The sequence below is a fragment of the Manis javanica genome, chromosome 12 (assembly GCF_040802235.1).
Source record: "Manis javanica isolate MJ-LG chromosome 12, MJ_LKY, whole genome shotgun sequence".
NCBI lineage: Eukaryota > Metazoa > Chordata > Mammalia > Pholidota > Manidae > Manis > Manis javanica.
In genome coordinates, this window is record NC_133167.1 from 65,268,712 (window position 1) to 65,285,790 (window position 17,079).

Below are 17,079 nucleotides of genomic sequence, written 5' to 3' on the forward strand. Positions count from 1 at the left end.
TTTTTCTTCCTATTTATCTCTGTCTCTTCTCTCCCTTTTCCTACATCTAAAGCTGTTTGTGTAACTGCTGTGACAGGTAAGAACTAAAAAGAATACGGAGTAAGGAAGAAGTAATACAGTAAGGTGTTTGTGTGATACAGTCAAGATCTAATTAGTAGCCACAAATGATTAAGCCTGTGACTGTCAGGAATCACCAGGCTCACCGACTTAGCTGCTGGAGAATATACTGCATGCATTATCCAGGCAAGTACACAAAAGCCTAATACAAATACCATTTCAGTGTTCTGGTACTGGCTGGCAGGAAGTTTTCATTGCTGAGTGTTCTTGGTAAAAACTTGGAGATTCTTTTGAATGTTTTAGGCACTTACTTGATTACCAGTTAGTATTTTTTGTGAGTGTATGTGGCCAGGGTGTTTCAAATAACATTGGAGAAGTTATTATTTCTTTTGATAATTATGCAGATAAGAAAACTTTGCACCATAAAGCAGGTGTGTTTATGACGTTGTTTTTCAGGGCAATGATCCTTTACATTAATGAAGAACTGCTTGAGGATTTCATATTTTCAGCTTGTTATTTCTCCCTCTGCCCTTGAATGGGCATGCCTGTGGATGTCCAGTGGAGCATTCCAGGGTGAGGCAGGCCCCCTTGGAACTTAGATTCTTTATCACACTCCCAGGGGAGTTCATTTCAGGTTGCTGGTACGAGCAGCTGCAGCATGATATTGCCCAATCCCAGGCCCTCTTATTGGTGGTGGGAGGGAGTGGGATTGCTGTTTAAGAAATTTGATTATCTTTAGAAGGGAAGAATTTGCTATAGGGGTTTTCTTAAACAGTCTCTTTCATGTGGGTTAAGAAGTTTGAGTTCTGAATGTCCAAGCTGCTTAGACCTTCTAAGTTGTTCTCAGCTGGAAGTGCCACCCCACTCTCACGGGATACTTGGGAACGTATGGGTGGCTATTCTTCCCTTGTTGTTGTCACAGTGGCTGGGCAATGGGCATTACTGAGAGTTGTAGCTTTAATTATAATGTTTTGCAGTGCTGATTAACAACCTGGTACTAGGGCAGGAGGCAGTCCATGAAAAGTAAGTGGGATTTATAGGACTAGGGGAAGGGGAGAAAGCCAGACAGCTAGTGTTTCAATGAAAATGGAGAAGAGTAGCTCAGTTAGGAAAGGCGGAAACTTAATTTTCCACTTCTCAGAATTGAAAGGCTACTCTGATAATACATCACATTTTTCTGCTGGCTTTTGATCATTGAGAAAGCGCAAAAATGTTTAAGGAAATGGTTAAGCAGTCTTTGAGATCAGCTGACTGGAGGACTCACTGAATTCTGTAGGCTGGATGCTCAGACACGTTCAACTTGGAGAGGATGGTAGGGAAAGGACCCTACAACACCTTTGGTGGCACCTGTGTAATTGTTGGTCATTTGCCATGCAAGTGGAGTTGCTTTGCTTCAGGCCTGGGGCACTTGGAGGGGCAGCAAGGTGAAAACCATCTCTGCTAACAGCTTCTTGGTGAATCACCTACCAAGCACTGGGCAAGGTTCTGGGGAACAAAGTCTTTCTCATGGCCAAATTCTGTATGCCAGCCCAGGCTTGCATGTACCCAAAATGACCTTTAGTTTTGACACAGTTACTGGAACTAGTTAGCTCTAAGCTTTCTCATTCTCATCGCGTTTGATCATGTCACTCTTATGCTTGGCATCCAAGACCCTTTAACATTTTCTGCCTCCTAACCTCTCTGTCCACCACTCTACTAGAGATTTCCTGCACTTGGTAGAGAAGCCTGGTCCTTAGGCCCTCACCCGTGCTGGGCTTTTCTCAAGTATTTTGGGCCCTACACAAAACCTGGTGTCTGTTCTTCACCCGTGTAAATCCTGCTCATCCACAAAGGCCTGATGCAGTCTTATTCTGCCTCTTGAGTTTTCTCTGATCACTCCAGCTTGCAGCATTAATTTTTTTCTAGCTGAGACCAGTTGGTTATTTTTGTCTTTGCTGCTTGTTTGGAACCTACTGTTATATGGCACAGCTTTGGAGTCAGACCACCTCGGTCTGGGTCCCCGCTCCACCACCTGCCATTTGTGAGATTTTGTCAGTCCTCAGTGTCCTCATCTGTGAAATAGGATATTCATTCCATCTCATGGGACTGTGGGGATAAGCAAGATACACTGTGAAAAACAGTAAGTTCTGGCTGGGTAAATGAAAGCTGTCATGTGTTTTGTGGAAAGTAGGATGACAAAATGAGCGTTGGCTCTGGAATCACACAGGTCTGGGGTTTGAATCAGATTTTGACATCTGCTACCTCTGTGGCCCTGAGGGAAGTTGATTAATGTGCCTGAGATTAAAGTTCCCCTTTTTTAAAGTAAGTATAAGAGTCACTTCATGTACTTCTAAGAGGACCCAGTGGCTGTGTAAAAAGCTTCACATATTGTCTGACACATAGTAGGTGCCCAATAAATGGTAGCTATTGTTGTTTTGGCTATTTAATTCATGATTTATAAATAACTTTTGCCCCTAATAAATTTTTTTGTAGGCTTTATGAAAAAAAGGACCATGCCTTGTATTTCTTTGTTTTTTCTTCCACAGACCCTAGAATAATGTTTTGTACATAGTGGATATGCATTTTGTTGTGGCCTTAGTGAATCTGAGATCATATTCTTTTAGTCCTTTTTTTTTCTTATCACACTTAAGAGTGTGCATGATCCCTCATCAGCTGGCTTTGTGGGTTTGCCTCCAAGTCTTTGACTTCTTGAAATGTCCTCTTAATATCGTTTTACTCTAACAAAACATCAGGACTTTGAAACAGTAATTTGGAAAAAGTAGTCAACTCTGGCTTGTAAACTGGATTAAAATAAAAAAGAATTCTGGCCCCTCTATTCAGCAACGTGTTATGAAGACCAGGCAGCTAAAATGCAGCGCAGAAGGAGAGTCCGCAGAGCGGTCCGCTGTGCGCCCGGGCTTCGGCCCCGGCGGTCGGGTCCTTGACTCCTCCACGAGCGGCAGCAGGCGGGGCAGGGGCTTCTGCGTGACTTGTTTCCCTTGGCTGTCGTGGCTGGAGTGTAAAGTCTGGGAAATAAGCAAGAGACTCTAAATCTTCAAAGGAGGACTGGTCCTGGTGTGGATAAGGTGTGAGAATTGTAGTAAACCATCACTCAATTTATAAGCCTCAGAAGTATACCAAGAGTATAAAAATAAAGCACAGAAAAAATGAAGTAAAAATTTTGAATGAATAAAGGATTGCCTCTTAAATTTATTTATTTCTTTCAGTTCAGTGAAGAAAGGTGGAACTAGTAAAAAGATCACATGTTTTACATATTTTTAAAAAGACCACATGGACCTCTTCAGGTAGACCAAGTGTCTGGAAGGACCAGCATGTGTTAAAAGGATTAAGCAGGAAAATAGGATTTGCCATAGAAACTACCTTACTCTGTTAACTTTGGACAATGTCCCATTGATTACGACTTGCCCTTCTCTGAGAAGAGAATTCATGAAAGGAAAAATAACTCTCACGAAGAGAGGGTAACAGAGTGCCGCCCGCCCGCGCCCCGCCCCGGCGCCCCGCGCCCCTCCCTGCGGGGCTCCCGCCCGCGCCCGCCCCAGCCCCGCGCCTGCCGTCCCCAGGCTCGCCCCGGAGCCAGCACGTCACCCTCCGGGAGGCCCGCCGAACTGGACGTGTCCGTGAAGTATGGAGGCACCTGGAGAGCGGAATGGAGGGGCAGCACTGGGCTCTGTGAGGGGCGCGGGCCGGCGGGGACCTGCCGAGTTGGCCGGGTCCTCGGGCTGGTTTGGAGAATTACCTGGAAACTACTAAAAAGAAAGATGTAATGACTCATCAATGATGAACATTCCGGGACCACTTAGCAAGTCCACACCCCCAACCCTTTGAAAGTCCTCAACCGCCTATTAAACCCCAGATCCTAAAACCTTAGGGGCGCCTCTTCTCTGAGGTAGCCTGCACTCCCCCTTCTCTGAGTGTGCACCTTTTTGCTTTAAATAACCTTCACTTAAAAAAAAAAAAGAATGAATCACTAATATGACAAAGTATTTTTCTCTTTCTTTTAAAAACTTTCTGGATATTCCTCTCATTTCAAATTATTCCGGATTTCATTTTTCTTTTTGTGGATTTAAGATAGGAAACTCCGACTTAAAGTCTCAATTTGACTTGTAAAAAAGAGACTGAATTTTTCGAAGAGGAATCTTTATTACCTGATGAATATGTGCTGACTATCCCACCTCTGCTCAGCGCTGTACTCGAGGCTGTGAGGATATAAAAATGATGTTCTCAATTCAGTGTAGTTCCCCATCCTGGAAAAACAAACAAATGACTTCTTGCCTCGTCTAGGCATTATCTGTTACTCTAATACCTTATCTTAACCTATTCTTAGTCCTACACTTAGACCAGGAAGCTTGGGATATAGCTATTTATAAAGACTGGATTATTCTTGTTTTTCTCCAAATTGGGGCTCTCTAAAGTTGGAAAACAAGTTTATTACTATACATCTAACATAATTTTTCTTGACGGGATTGAAACTCTTTCTTACATTTTCCTGTATTGCTTTAGACTGTTGCAAATTTTCCTAAGGCCAAGAGTTTCTATGTGCAATGTTTGCTGCTTAAGCAGACTACTCTTTTTCTCTAAGTGAATTATATGAGCATGTGGTGCGGTATGGATTCCACACCGGTCCAATAAATGAATTCGATTAATGTTGATAGCAACTTTGGAAAAAATAAAATTTGTAATATTCATTCTTGAGTTTGATGACATGAATTTTTTGGGGGGGAAGAGGGTGAGAGGGAACAAAGAGCAGTGGTGATATAGCAGAGGCTGACACCAAAACTGCCAGCTCCAAATCCTTGCTTTGCATGTGTTTGTATTTGATCTTGGGCAGGTTACTGAATAGTTTTATGCCTCAATTGCTATATTGATAGAATGTTCATAATGCATCTACCTCATAGGGTTGTTATGAGGATTAAATGACAAAGTTGGCAAACTGTTTAGAATGGTGTGTGCCATGTAAGACATGAGTATTTTTTTCATCTTTTCACCATCTATTTTGATTCTTGGGCAAGGCAGGGGTTAATGTTGGGGAGGCAGAGTGTTTGGTTCTAATAGTTTCTTGTCAATAGCTGTCTGGTTCTTAACAAAAAGTTTTTATTTCAGTGTGGATTATGATGTTTACCTTCTAGGTTTTTATTTGAAGGAAAATATTTTAAAGGTATGAAAATTACTGTTCGCAAAATTACCTCTTTGTTAAAATTGGATTGGTTGAATATGGATGTTTAGAGGACGTTTTTGAAAAAAGTTTTAAATTTTGCTCTACTTAGATTTTTTCCCCCATATACTCTGTGTTTGGCTCCAGTGTATGCACCTTCCCTTTCTTGGGCTTCAGATTATTGGACAAGAAAGTGTAGATAATATCTAAAAACCTTTGGAGGGGTTGTGAAGTAAACACTAGTTATTTAAAACAAAACACTCAGAAAATGAGATAGGTGCATATGGACCAATTGAAATCAAGGGGCACCTGTGATTGTTATCAGACGTGATCTAGACCTTTCCACCAGAAGTCTGTTTTAAACAGCACATATTCCCTTTATAATAGAAGAATGACAGGCTTCTGACACAAGTGAGCATTTTGGTTGATTGCTAAGAGGTCACCCAGCAATGAGATCATCAGTTTGTTTTTTCTGGAGAGATATTTCCAAACAATAGTCATTTGGGAGTTATAACAGGCATGGAAGTTAATACTGAAAAGGTGAAGTTGACAAATGAATTATTATGGATCTGTTGGTAAATTGAGTTAAGTCAGGTTTGATACATTACTTAGATAATGGTATTTGGGCAATCAGGTGTGAAAAACACGAACTAGATTCACTTAATCACAACATGTTCCCTATCAATTTCATTTTTTATATGTGTGATTTTAAAGAATTGGCTTTGAAATGCTTTAAAGAATGATCTTTGGGTGTTTATTTTGTGTTCTTTTCATGATGTGTTTAACTTTGTATTTTAGCAAAAACAAGAAACAGTCTCAATATTTGACTTGTAATAAAAGTTACTCAAGAAATAGCACTAATTAGATATATTTTAAAAACATGCAATAATATATTCTGAGACTTTTCTTTTGTAAACTCAAAGTTTATGCTTTTCTTTTTTCCATAGCAATTTGAAACTCTTTATAAGTAGACTGACCTTTAGATTATGATAATTTTTCAATCAGAAATCATTAGGTGCTAAGCGAGACAAATGTACTAAACTTACAGATGTAGTATGTTGAATTACTAACAATAGACCTAATTGATAAAAGTGATTTAATATATGTTGTGTTAATAGCTAAACCTCCAAAGCCCCTAATCTCCCATGGAAATATTGCTTTGTAGAACAAAATCCAATGAGAAGTTCTGGGATTCCAGAGTGAATTTGTACATTCCTCAGGGGGCAGTTTTGCAAGGGAGGTTGTTGTGTTTTAAAGGTAGTTGATAAGAGACCTGCACCACCAACCCCAGACCTGCACCACCAACCACCATCAAACATTAGTCTACAGAAAGTATTCGGGTGTACGTATTCCTGTACCACTCGGTACCACCATTTAGCCAAAGGAAGTTTCTGACCATTTGCAGCATACATTATAAATCAGGATGTCACTACCAGACAATCAGATTTGAACATTCCATGAAAAAGTAGCCCATATCCCCTAGAAATAGATCACTTAACTATGTTTATGCTATGCTGTTGATATGCCTGCATTTACAAAAGTAAGGACAGCACATTGTTTATTTATTTTAGGAGTAGGCTATTGAACCATATGTTTACTTAGTTTTGGGTTAATTAGTCAAAAATTGAAATGGGTAATTCAGCATGATTGCTTAAATACATGAGGAAAATAATTGTATTCTTCCATCCCCACAAATTGCTCTTCTACCACCTTGGGTTTGTGAAATAATAATTTTGAATTTTCTTCAAGTTGGGCTGGTGTTGACTGCTCTCTTTTAAAATTTTTTTCTGTTTGACATATAATGCACGAGGAGGTCACTGGTTAGATATTTGGGGAAACTGCCAATTTAATCCTCTAGGGACACCCAGGAGAATCACAGGATGTAATGATTGAGTGAATGAACTTAAGTCACATTCTCTTTCTGGCATTTCTCGGCGTATATAACTGCTGCCTGGGAACGTGGCAGCCTCTGGTGCCCAGTTTGCTCACTCTGGTTGGTTGTAGAAGTTGTTTTGTTTGTTTCTTTAAAAAGAATACTTGTTTGCATAGGTGAGCTTAAAGATCTGTCATCTTACAGATCAGTTAAAACACAAAAGCCCAAATATTGGTCTGAATCTAAGAATAAAGGACCATAAATTGCTACACATCATTTAGTGATAAAATGGCACTTTCAGAAACTGGGGAACTGAAAAAAGCAGAGTCAAGCATATGAAAAGTTACTCATGATGTCATCAGCAGAGATAACCACCGTTAGCATTCTGGTCCTTTTCTATGCTCCTTTTCCCCATATATGTGACACTGTTATGGGTAAAATTTCTCATCCTTGTCTGTGTTGTGTTATATTATACATATTTCTTCAAATCATTTAGAAGTTCTTCATGACCATTTACATGAGTTGCTAATATGTCGAGACATAAGATAATTGAAACCTTTTCCTATTATTGAACATCTAGGAGGTTTACGATTTCCTTTATTATATGTATAATGTTGAGGCTAAAATCTTCATACATAAATCTTTGTCTAATTCTCTGATTAGTTAGTTGCTTAGAAAAAAAATACCTAGAAGTAAAAGTATTAAGTTAATGAATAAACACTTCTAAAAAGCAAGATGCATGTTGCCAAATTGCTTTCCAGATTGGTTTACATCAAGGCCCTCTCTAGTTAGCTGTGTATGAAAATGAACTTTTTCCTGCAGACCCTGTAACAGAGAATGTGTTCATTATAAAAACATTATCCTATTTTTATAAATAATTTACATTCCTTTGATTGTTATGTAGTTGAATGATTTTTCATTTTTATCAAAAATTTATATTTCTTTGGTGAAATATCTGTGTGGTTGAGTTTTCAATCTAGTTTGCTGTTTCTTGCTTGTGGATTGCAGGGTGTGGCAGTGAGCATTTTCGCTGTGGAAATGGACACTGTATCCCTGCATCCTGGAGGTGTGATGGAACTGGGGACTGTCTAGATGACACGGATGAAAGTGGCTGCGGTAAGTGAGGGGGCCAGGCTCAATTCTATTCTGAGTGACATTCAATGCTCCATGGTGATTTCAGCTATAACACCGAGAAAGAGTTGTGCCTTTAGGAACAGACTCAGGACTTGGCTCAAGTCTTTTGAGATCTCTGAGGTTGATTAGGGAACTAATGAACTGCTGGTATTAATAATTGTTTTAGTCCCTTTTGAGGAAGGGGTTCAGTTCACCTCAGTTTCTACCTTACCCTATCCCATGACCTTAATATGGGAACAAATTTGTGAGCAGTTTTCTGAAGCCTCTAAGTGGCTATTTTAGACTATTCACTCTGGAAATTTTGTGCACCAACAAGAACAAGCAAAAAATAGTGTTATCTGAACAACTATGATTTGTAACTCAAGAGGAGTCTATTTTTATATGAAGTATCTAGTGTAACTTGTGTGAATTACCATAAAGAGATCATAAAAGTGGCTATTGGGGTTTTATGTTTAAAAGAAAATTGTAGTTAAAAAGACAATGATACTGTAAGCCCCAAATCTAACTGATTATAAAATCACTTTCACATATATTTCTTCATTTAGTTCTTTAACAATATTCTGAGATAGGTTTCAGATTAGGAAGTAGGTGTAGAGAAGTTAAGTCATTTATTAAAGGCCTCCCAGTTGGTGCACAAATCCCAACCCTAGTGTCTGTTGCTTTCCCAGCTTGCTGTGGGTGATCAATCACACTATGGCAATTTCATTCATTCTGATAGGTGAACAGACAGGGTTTATCATCCAAAAGTGAAGAAAGCAGGTGAAAAAATTAAAGTTTTAATAAATTATTGGCTGTCCTACCACACAACAGAACAAACTTTGATGTACTGTTTGAATGATGATGCATTTGAAAATGAGAGAAAGCTCAGTAGTAGTCACAGAACCTCTCAAACTTTCACGCACAAATGGGTCACTTGGGGAACTTGTTAAAGTGGAGGTTTTGATTCAGGGTTTGAGGTGGGACCTGAAATTCTGCATTTCTACCAGCTCCCAGTTGATGCTGCTAGACTGTGAACCAAACTTTGAGCAAGGGAGTACAGTTGACCCTTGAACAACATGGGTTTGAATTGCGAAAAGTCCACTTATATGGATTTTTTCAATTAAATATATTGGAAAATTTTTTGGAGATTTGCAAAAACTTGAAAAAACTCACAGATGAACTGTTTGGTTTAGAAATATTGAGAAAATTAAGATAAAGTTAGGTATGTCACAAATGCATAAAATATATGTAGATACTAGCTTATTTTATCATAAACTACCATGAAATCAACAGCAGGCTATTCGTATTAAGTGTTTGAGGAGTCAGAAGCTTTCAGCTGCCCAAAGGGGTGTGTCAGCACCCCTAATCCCCATGCTGCTCAAGGATAAGAAGTGACCATATGCTGCTTATTTGCCTCCTCTGGGCGTAGTAAATTTATTTTAGGTTGAACAGTAGGAGCAGAAAGGCAAAAACAGCATATTCTGTGATGAGGAATAAATGAAGCACTATACCAACAACTCTTCAGAGACTTGATACATTTCAATGTCTACTTAATGATGAAAACAGCTGTTACATGGCATTTCACATGCACTATTTATTTCTTGTAGCAAATCATGAGATAAAGCATAGTCACCATTTTATGATATGTATACTGAGGCTCAGACAACCTGCCAAAGATTCTAAAACAAGTAAATTGTGGAATAATAATTGTTTGGATCTGGGTTTTCTTTCCCCAATATCATGAGTTTTCCAAATCATCATGATGCTTTATCATAAGTTATTGCAAAACATTTCAAATAATTTAATAATAACTCATTTTTTTTATTACTGTTTTGGGGTCATAACTTTGTATATATGTATGTTTGGGCTGTTTGTTTTATTTCTGTGCTTATGCATTGCTTTGGATTATCAGTTTGTTGTGATGCCATTGCTGAGATTATCTGATGGTCGATGCTGATTAGAGTCCCTGTGTTCTGGGATTGTTTACTGTTTGCCATCAAATATATTGAGGAGGAGTTGACATGCACTGTTTTGAAATAAGCATTGCTTATTGTATGATAGGGTGGATGTTTGGCATATTGAGCCCCTTTCTGGTTTGTTATAGCTCATGCTTCCTGCCAGTCAAATGAATTCCAGTGTCAGAGTGATGGGTTGTGCATCCCGCTCCTCTGGGCTTGTGATGAAGAGCAGGATTGCGAGGATGGCTCAGATGAACAGCATTGCCGTAAGTGTTTACAGAAGAATCTTGTTTTGGCCCTTTGAATACTTGACGTGTAACTTGTTATAAATACAAAACACAATTGGTGATTCTTCTTCTTTTTTTAAATATCTGAAGTGTCTTTATTTATTTATTTAAACTAAGGTATTATTGATATACACTCTTATGAAGGTTTCACATGAAAAAACAATGTGGCCACTACATTCACACATATTATCAAGTCCCCACTTGCAGCCACTGTCCATCAGTGTAGTAAAATGCCACAGATTCACAATTTGTCTTCTCAGAGCTACACTGTCTTCCCCGTGACCCCTCACACCATGTGTGCCAATCATAATACCCCTCAGTCCCCTTCTCACTCCCTCCCCACCCGCCCTACCCCACCCCTCCCCTTTGGTAACCGCTAGTCCATTTTGGAGTCTGTGAATCTGCTGCTATTTTGTTCCTTCAGTTTGCTTCATTGTTATACTCCACAAATGAGGAAAATCATTTGGTTCTTGTCTTTCTCCACCTGGTTTATTTCACTGGTCATAATATACTCCAGCTCCATCCATGTTGTTGCAAATGGTAGGATTTGTTTCTTTCTTATGGCTGAATAGTATTCCATTTTGTATATGTACCACATCTTCTTTATCCATTCATCTACTGATGGACACTTAGGTTGCTTCCATTTCTTGACTATTGTAAATAGTGCTGCAATAAACATAGGGGTGCGTATGTCTTTTTGAATCTGAGAACTTGTATTCTTTGGGTAAATTCCAAGGAGTGGGATTTCCTGGGTCAAATGGTATTTCTACTTTTAGTTTTTTGAGGAACCTCCATACTGCTTTCCACGATGGTTGAACTAGCTTACATTCCCACCAGCAGTGTAGGAGGATTCCCCTTTCTCCACATCCTTGCCAGCATTTGTTGTTCTTAGTCTTTTCAATGCTGGCCATCCTTACTGGTGTGAGGTAATAGCTCATTAGTTGGATGATTCTTCACAAATGCTGAGTTGGGCCTTAAGTGATAAAGGGAACCTATGCCAGCAATCTCATTCACGGGTTGGATGATACTGAAACTGGGAATTATAGTGTGAAGAATTATAAAAAAAACCCCAGAATTTAGAAATGGGATAGGTTCCCAGTATTCAATTCAGATCATGTTATACTCAAAAAAGAAACAAAACATTTGTTGGTATTTATAGGTGGGGTCTTCATTTGGGTGGTTAGCGGTTGGATGAGTTTTCTTGCTCTTGCAGTGCACTCTTAATTCACACCTTCCACCCCTTCTGCCCCAGTATTAAACTCTCTTTGAGTGGAATAGGATCTATTAGGTTGGCCTGGTGGAGACATTGTTGGCAGTTATTTCAATGTCTGCTTCTATGACCACCATAGCATGAGCTACAATAAGAAAGAAACTAGTAGTGATGAAGAGGACATTGGCAACTGCTGTGCTCCTGGACACTGAGGGGGTCAGGACCGTAACCTGTAAGGAACCCTTATATTCAAATTTCTTCAGGAATTCAAATTGGAAAAGAGAGTTTTAAAGACTTGAAAATAATTTTGGACAAGAGAGTAATCTTGGGTAAATATAAGATGGCAAGATGTGAGAAATATGTCTATTCATGTGTATCATATCTGTGCTTTATTAAGGATATTTGTATAATTAACAATAATTCTTGTACAATGGTGATAAATTTGTTTGCAAGGAATGAAAACACAACTCAAAAACGTTAAGCAAAAAGAAAATTTATTGTCTTCCACAATAAGAAGCTCAAGTGTAGGGTTATCCCAGTGTCGATTAATTTCTAGCTGAATAGCATCACTTGATTTTCTCCCACTTTTCTGCTCTTCCATCTTTAGCCTACTGACTTTTTATGATTGCATGCAAGCTGCAGGAAACCTGAATTTTGCAACCCTGTAATTCAGCTTTCAACATGTAGAAGAGAGACCATCAATACTCTTTTCCTGTCTTTTTTAATAAGACAGTACCCACCCCAACAGAAAAAAAAAAACCCAAACCAAAACATTTTAGTAAGTCTAGATTGGACTGAGATGGAAGTTGGGAAGAAGATATCAGGCTGTAATGAACCACCTCAGGGTTTTGACCCCAGTTGTCCTCTGGACAAGTGCGGCTTTGATCACTGTGTGGCATTTCCCTTTCAGCCTGCCCCCATTCATTACATGCACACCAAACAAATCATGGACGTCTACCATCAGTCTGTGCTGGTTTCAAGATGTTAGCCGAGATCCTGTCATTGTTCACAAAGACCAAAGAAGATGCTTTTGATGGATACTTCCTGTGGAAACTTGTTTAGTCACTAGATGATTAGCAATGGAGAGTTTATCACATTTACTAGGTCTTGGATGCATGTATTAAAGATTGGAGTTTAGCACAAGACTTGTGAGTCCAGCATTGAGTGTAAAATCTTTTCAGTCAGGCCACTAGATGCCAAGGGTCTCCTGAGAAAGAGAACAGAAATTCTCAAAACACCAAGGGTTCAACTTAGGTTTAAACCTAAGATGAAGACTGCATAATTAAACAGTAAGGGATTGTCATTGTTGGTCATGGGGTTGGCTGGCAACAAGGAGACAATGATCCTCAGGACAAAGTGGTTTAGGGGAAACCAGCAAACTATTCAGGGCTGCTGAGGATCATGGTGACGTATGGCAGGACTGAGGAAGGTGTGGACAGGAGCTGGTTGTGGCCAAGCAGGAGAATGACGTATCTAAACTGGGTCCAGTTACATGTCAGGGTTTGAGAGGGAGTGGCAAAAGGAAATGAGCAGATCTGCAAGAGGGAGATGGGATGGTGGGGCAGAACTAAAGGGAGGAGGGAGGAGTGCCAGGCATGGTAAGGTATGGGAAGGAATCCTTGTTTCTAGGAGATCTGTCTGGGCTATGATACTCTCTGAATAGCCTCTCAAAGGTCCTAGGAGAAGGAGCTGGTGACCTGCACATAGTTAATGCTCAGTGGGCACAGGATGGGGTTAGATGTGAAGTCTCTGGAGAGCAGTTATTGTTTTATTCAGCTTGCATCTCTGAGGCTTGGTATTCTGTCTAGCAAATGGTCAGTTCTGATAAATGGAAACTGAATGAATGAATGAATGATGCATTATCTATCTTTGGCCCACATATGTCATTTTGATTCCGTTTTCCTTTGCTTCTCACACAGAGTAAGAAGAAAGCTGAGCTGTAGATTGTGATACAATGTGGTGGGTGACCCCTTACTAATAATATTTTACAGAGGGGGTGAGAACTACTGTGGGCAACTGCTGGTGAAAAGAGACTGGACATAACTTTGCAGTAGTAATTTATAAACAGTGTCACACATCATTTTAAATGAGTATGGATTTCTTGAAATAATTATTGCATTGTTAATGATATAAAATTCTTTATTAGACATCCTTTAACCACAGGCAGAATATGCCCCCACTGTGCTGACTAAAGTCATCAAAGGATTGCTGATTGTCAAATGCAGTGGGCACTTTTCCTTCCTCACTGTGCTGGGTGGACCTTTCTGCTGCGCTCGGCTCTGGCAGTCACTCCCTCCGTCATGACACTACTGCCCTTGCTGCCCTGACTCCTCCCTGTCCTGGCTCTCTTCTTAACTGCTTTGCTCATTCCATTTTGTTTTCCTCTTTTACCTAGCCTTTGAGTATTGATGGTGCTCACAGCCCTGCCCTTAGCAACAATTCTCATCTATATACTTTCCCAGGATAATTTCGCCCACTCTCATGATTTCAGTAACCTTGTATGGCCTGATGATACCCAGATTTATGCTTAGGACCCAGGTATCTTGCCCACACTTAAGCTTTGCATATTCAGCTGCCTGACATCTCCAAGATGCCTCAAACTCAAGTTCTCCCAAGTGCAATTAATCATCTTCCCCCTGAACAGCTTACCTTCTATATTTGCTGGTCTACACATGTTATCTTTATTATAGAAATAATGTTAACGTACTGTAAGGTACTAGCAGAAAATGCAGAATCAATCTTTAACTATCTGAAATAGGCAGATTGAGGCTGTTTTCCTTGTTAACCTGGAACTTCACAAAATTTATTTCATATAAAACATTTTATTAGATGAAAAAGAAAGAAGGCTATGTTTTACAGTAAAGAGATAATCAATTAATATGAAAAGGATATCACAATCCTATAGGCACCCAAGCCAGGAACTTGGAAGTTATTCTTGAGTCTTTCCTTTCTTTCAGTGCCCACCTTTAACCATCAATTCCTGTCTGACACTCTAAAGTTCATTTCTTCCCCATTTATGCCATCACTGCCACCCTCTCTCATTTGGGCAACTGAAGCAGCCACTGGACTGGTTTCCCAGCCTCTAGTCCTGTGCCTCCTCAGATGCTACCTGACACTATTGCTGGAAAGATCTAACTGAAACCCTTTGGTAGCTCTTCATCTCAAGGAGATAGCTCCACCTCCTTAACACAATTTGCAGTGGCTTCTGAGATGTGGTCAGTGTTTACTTTTTCACATCTATCACTTGCCACTTCGGCCTTGAAATGTCCACTTAGGGCCACAGCGGTGCCCACAGTTTCCTTGGGTGCTATGCTGAATCCCAGCCATCATGCCATGCATGCTGTCTGAATTCTTATTGCTATACAGTCCCTCTTTCCTTTTGACCTTCTTTTTCCTTTAAGACCCAGGTAGCTGTCCCTGTCCACACTTCCATTTGAATGAATTAGGCACCCATCCCTGATGCTTTTTGTTGAGAATCCACATTCATCATTGTTTTCTAATTATTGCTTAAAGTCTTCCCCAGAAAACTATGAGCTCTTTGAGAGTAGGGACAGTATCTTCTTCATCTTTATATTCCCATTAATGGTGTACTTTGTGGCAAATAATAGGCCCTCAATGGATGTTTATCTAATGCAGGAAAAAGTGAAACCCAGCATTAGATTGTTTGATGAAACAACATAATTTTAATTTATTATTTTTCTATGTTTGAATGAGCTTTTAATTCCCCCTCATAAACCCTTTTAAGTCAAGCACAAAATGTATAACTGACTTGGACTTGAGTTTAAGAAGAAAGCCAAATATAATTCAAGTAATACTGGCACTTAGTTTCTTTTCATATTTTGTTTAAGAAGACTCATGACTTGCTTTTTCAATAATAAAAGTGAGGTCATTCAGTTTACATGTTAATTAACAATATATACTTAAATAAATTAGGATTTTAAGGAGGAAGTATTCGTCTGTTTATCCTTATTCAGATCAAATTGCATCTATCAATGGGCAGAATTCAGATATTTAAATGACTTCCAGAAAAGTTGGTATATTCCAACTCTGTTAATAGAGGCAACATTTAAGTCACAGATATAAAGTCCTAGAAGAAATCATACAAATTCAGAAATAGGCTGACTGGAAAAATTTTATTTGTTATTCAAGAATTGCAGGGTACAATCATTTTATTAGTTAAACAGAAAGAAAGAACAAGATGACAAGGAAGATATAATCAATTACGCATTGAAAAGTGTAGTAATTATGTCTAATTTTTTACATCTTGTTATCACATGGTAATTGATGTGTTTGAATTTTCAAGTATAACTCTAAAGCTGTCATTGTGCACTTGCCTTTTAGAAAGGTCTTTCTTCTTAAGTTTAGATGTCACATCCCTATGAGAAAACTGAGTTTTTCTGAACCTAAGTATCTTTACTATATAGGATAGGAAATATAAAAATTCAGGGGAAAGCTTGTTTTCTTCATTTGATGATTATATTATTTTTTAGCAGATCACATTTCCCCCACATGCTTCTCTTTTTATTTGGACAGTTGAAGAATCCCATGATAACTATTGCCTCAGGCTCAGCTAAATGTTGTTCACCTGATGCTTGTGGTATCATTCATTTGATTTCATCTATTTTTTCCAGAAATGGGTTTGCTGATCTACTGCTGCCTTGCTTCCACCTGTGCTAGTCATCCTAGGACACAAACTAACTAGTTTAAATTTTTGCCCTTCTGTTTATAAAATTGACACATGTCAATGTAGCAAGTTTATATAATAGGGAAAACGCTAAAGAAAGAAGTAAAATCATCCACACTCCTACCTCTCAGAAATAGCTACTCTTAACCCTTTGGCATATTTCCTTGTTTAAATAAGGATTTCAATGAGGAGTCCTTACTGATTCTTGATTAATATCTATATCTGCAAAATTCTTACTTCATTCATCCTCTTTACCTTATGAGTTTCAATCTATATTTGTATTCAATTGTATTTCAATCATATTCTTGTTACCTGTTGACAGGTATAATTGTCTACACTAACCTGCATGAATGTTGATATGATTCTGTGGGCATTTTGATAGCATCCTAATAATAATATCTTTGTGTTTGCATTGTAAGCTCTCTATCTTGGTGTTACTGGGTTCTCTACCTTGCGACCCTATGAACTTTGTGTTCAGTATACTCTACCTGCCTTTGATTTCAAATTTCTACATTCACAGATGGTAAATGTCAGTAGATTGGTCTGTGTTTGTCAGTAATTATAAAGTAATATTGTTTCCCCTTCACAGCTGGGAGAACATGCTCAAGCAAGCAGATCACATGCTCCAGTGGTGAATGTATCCCAAATGAATACCGGTGTGACCACGTCAGAGACTGCTCAGATGGCACCGATGAGAGGGGCTGCCGTGAGTCCCCTCCAGTCTTTGCTCTGTATTTGGTTTCAC

General features: G+C 39.1%; 1 protein-coding gene across 2 annotated transcripts in view; it reads left to right on the forward strand.

Annotated features, from left to right (window-relative positions):
• The window catches only part of LRP2 (LDL receptor related protein 2), a 246,494-nt gene that overhangs the window by 24,164 nt on the left and 205,251 nt on the right, over positions 1-17,079 (forward strand). For both annotated transcript variants that reach the window (XM_036995040.2, XM_073218732.1), the window contains exons 2-4: positions 8,091-8,198; positions 10,300-10,419; positions 16,924-17,040. In XM_036995040.2, coding sequence (XP_036850935.2) covers positions 8,091-8,198; positions 10,300-10,419; positions 16,924-17,040 — 345 coding nt within the window. The remainder of the gene's footprint in view (positions 1-8,090; positions 8,199-10,299; positions 10,420-16,923; positions 17,041-17,079) is intronic.